At 49.2% G+C, this 1,487-nt stretch overlaps 1 protein-coding gene across 1 annotated transcript; it reads right to left on the bottom strand.

Annotated features, from left to right (window-relative positions):
* Positions 1–3: 3 nt before the first annotated feature.
* LOC147819455 (uncharacterized) lies at positions 4–1,023 on the bottom strand (the record flags this gene model as incomplete). The annotated part of the gene is made up of 1 exon (XM_087172553.1): positions 4–1,023. A coding segment is annotated over exon 1 (995 nt), but the record flags the coding sequence as incomplete, so codon positions are not given.
* Positions 1,024–1,487: the final 464 nt, after the last annotated feature.

Genomic DNA, 1,487 nt, shown 5'->3' with positions numbered 1-1,487 from the left:
GACAGGAACTGACATCCTCCTGTGGAGCTGATCTCACAGTGTGGGAGATGAAGCCGACACACAGACTGCTGGACACATCTGATGTCAAACAGGGGTCCTGCAGGCTTCTTGTGATACTGAGCCAGTTGCCTCCTGTTCCAGGGGACGATCCTGTAAACCACGTCCCCTTCTCCCTCCATGTGAAACAGCAGGCCTGTCACTCTGCACTGGTACAGGCCTGGGCGGGAGCACTGGAAGCTGTAGCTTTCATCGCTTTCTTCCTCTGTGATATCGGGTGTAAACTCCTCGTAGCTGGTTTGTAACGTCACGTCAGGGGAACTTTGAGCTCGTCTAAACTTCCTGTTCTCTGCAGAGATTATCTGACTGGAGTCTCTTCCACTTAAACCGGGATCTGAGGAGGAGATGTGGAGCTGAGAACAGGTTGGCAGGGTGTTTGTGACTGAGTAGTTAACAGCTGCAACAGACGCCTCCGTTTCCACCAGGGCTTCACTGTCGCTGGTGCTTTCAGGCTGCAGAGTAAAAGACTGAAATGCATCTTGTCCTTCAGTGTGGACATGAACATTCAGGGAGACAACAGGACTGGATTGTGGACATAGACTGTAAGACATCATATCGTTTTTACAATAACCATGAGACTCAGGTCTCAACAAGGACTCATCTGCGTCTATTCCAGACAAAATAAACTTAGATAAACATTCATCAGTATCATAGAAAGATCCTCTACCACGTTCTTGAACTGGTTTACCACGGTAGTATGGAGAATAGCGAACAGAACCTCTCATTTTAGGAATGATATCATGCTGCTCTATCTGGGCGTCATACATAAATCGTCTACCAGGGCAAAGACCAGCATAGAGAGGTTCAAGGTCAAGGTCAGGGTCACGTTTTGCAGAATTAACTCTGCAGATCCTGGACAGAGCGTCCCTGATGCTTCTGGCTGCCCGGCTGAAACACGACGATCCTCTTCCTGTTCTTTCACGTTTCACAGTCGATGCCATTTCTTGAACTGGTTTACCACAGTGGTATGAAGAATAGCCGGAAGAACCTCTCACTATAGGGCGAGATGAACGTTCAGGATTAAGACAATGCCGCTTTGTCTGGGCGTCATGGATAACTGCACTACCAGGGCAAAGAAAAGTATAGACAGCTTCAGGGTCAGGGTCAGGGTCAGGTTGTGCAGAATTAACTCTGCAGATCCTGGACAGAGCGTCCCTGATGCTTCTGGCTGCCCGGCTGAAACATGACGATCCTCTTCCTGTTCTTTCATGTTTCACAGTCGACGCCATTTTGCTGCGTCACAGTCGGAGTCAGTGGAGCTGAATGAGCAACAGAACCCAGGAAATGATCGGGAGACGTTCTCGTCCGTCTTTCTGAGACGCAGGTCTGACTTCACATCTGTGCATCACATCTGTGCTCATTTCCTGCCCGTGTTTTCAGTCCCTTCTTCAGCCACAACCGACTCTTCTCTTTCTGTCTCTGTTTGTCTG

The sequence above is a fragment of the Seriola lalandi genome, unplaced genomic scaffold, assembly GCF_002814215.2.
Source record: "Seriola lalandi dorsalis isolate HSWRI2012SDOR001 ecotype SW California unplaced genomic scaffold, Sedor1 jcf7180002053278, whole genome shotgun sequence".
NCBI lineage: Eukaryota > Metazoa > Chordata > Actinopteri > Carangiformes > Carangidae > Seriola > Seriola lalandi.
Note: the sequence above shows the minus strand (reverse complement) of the source record. Positions and strands in the feature narration are given on the sequence as shown.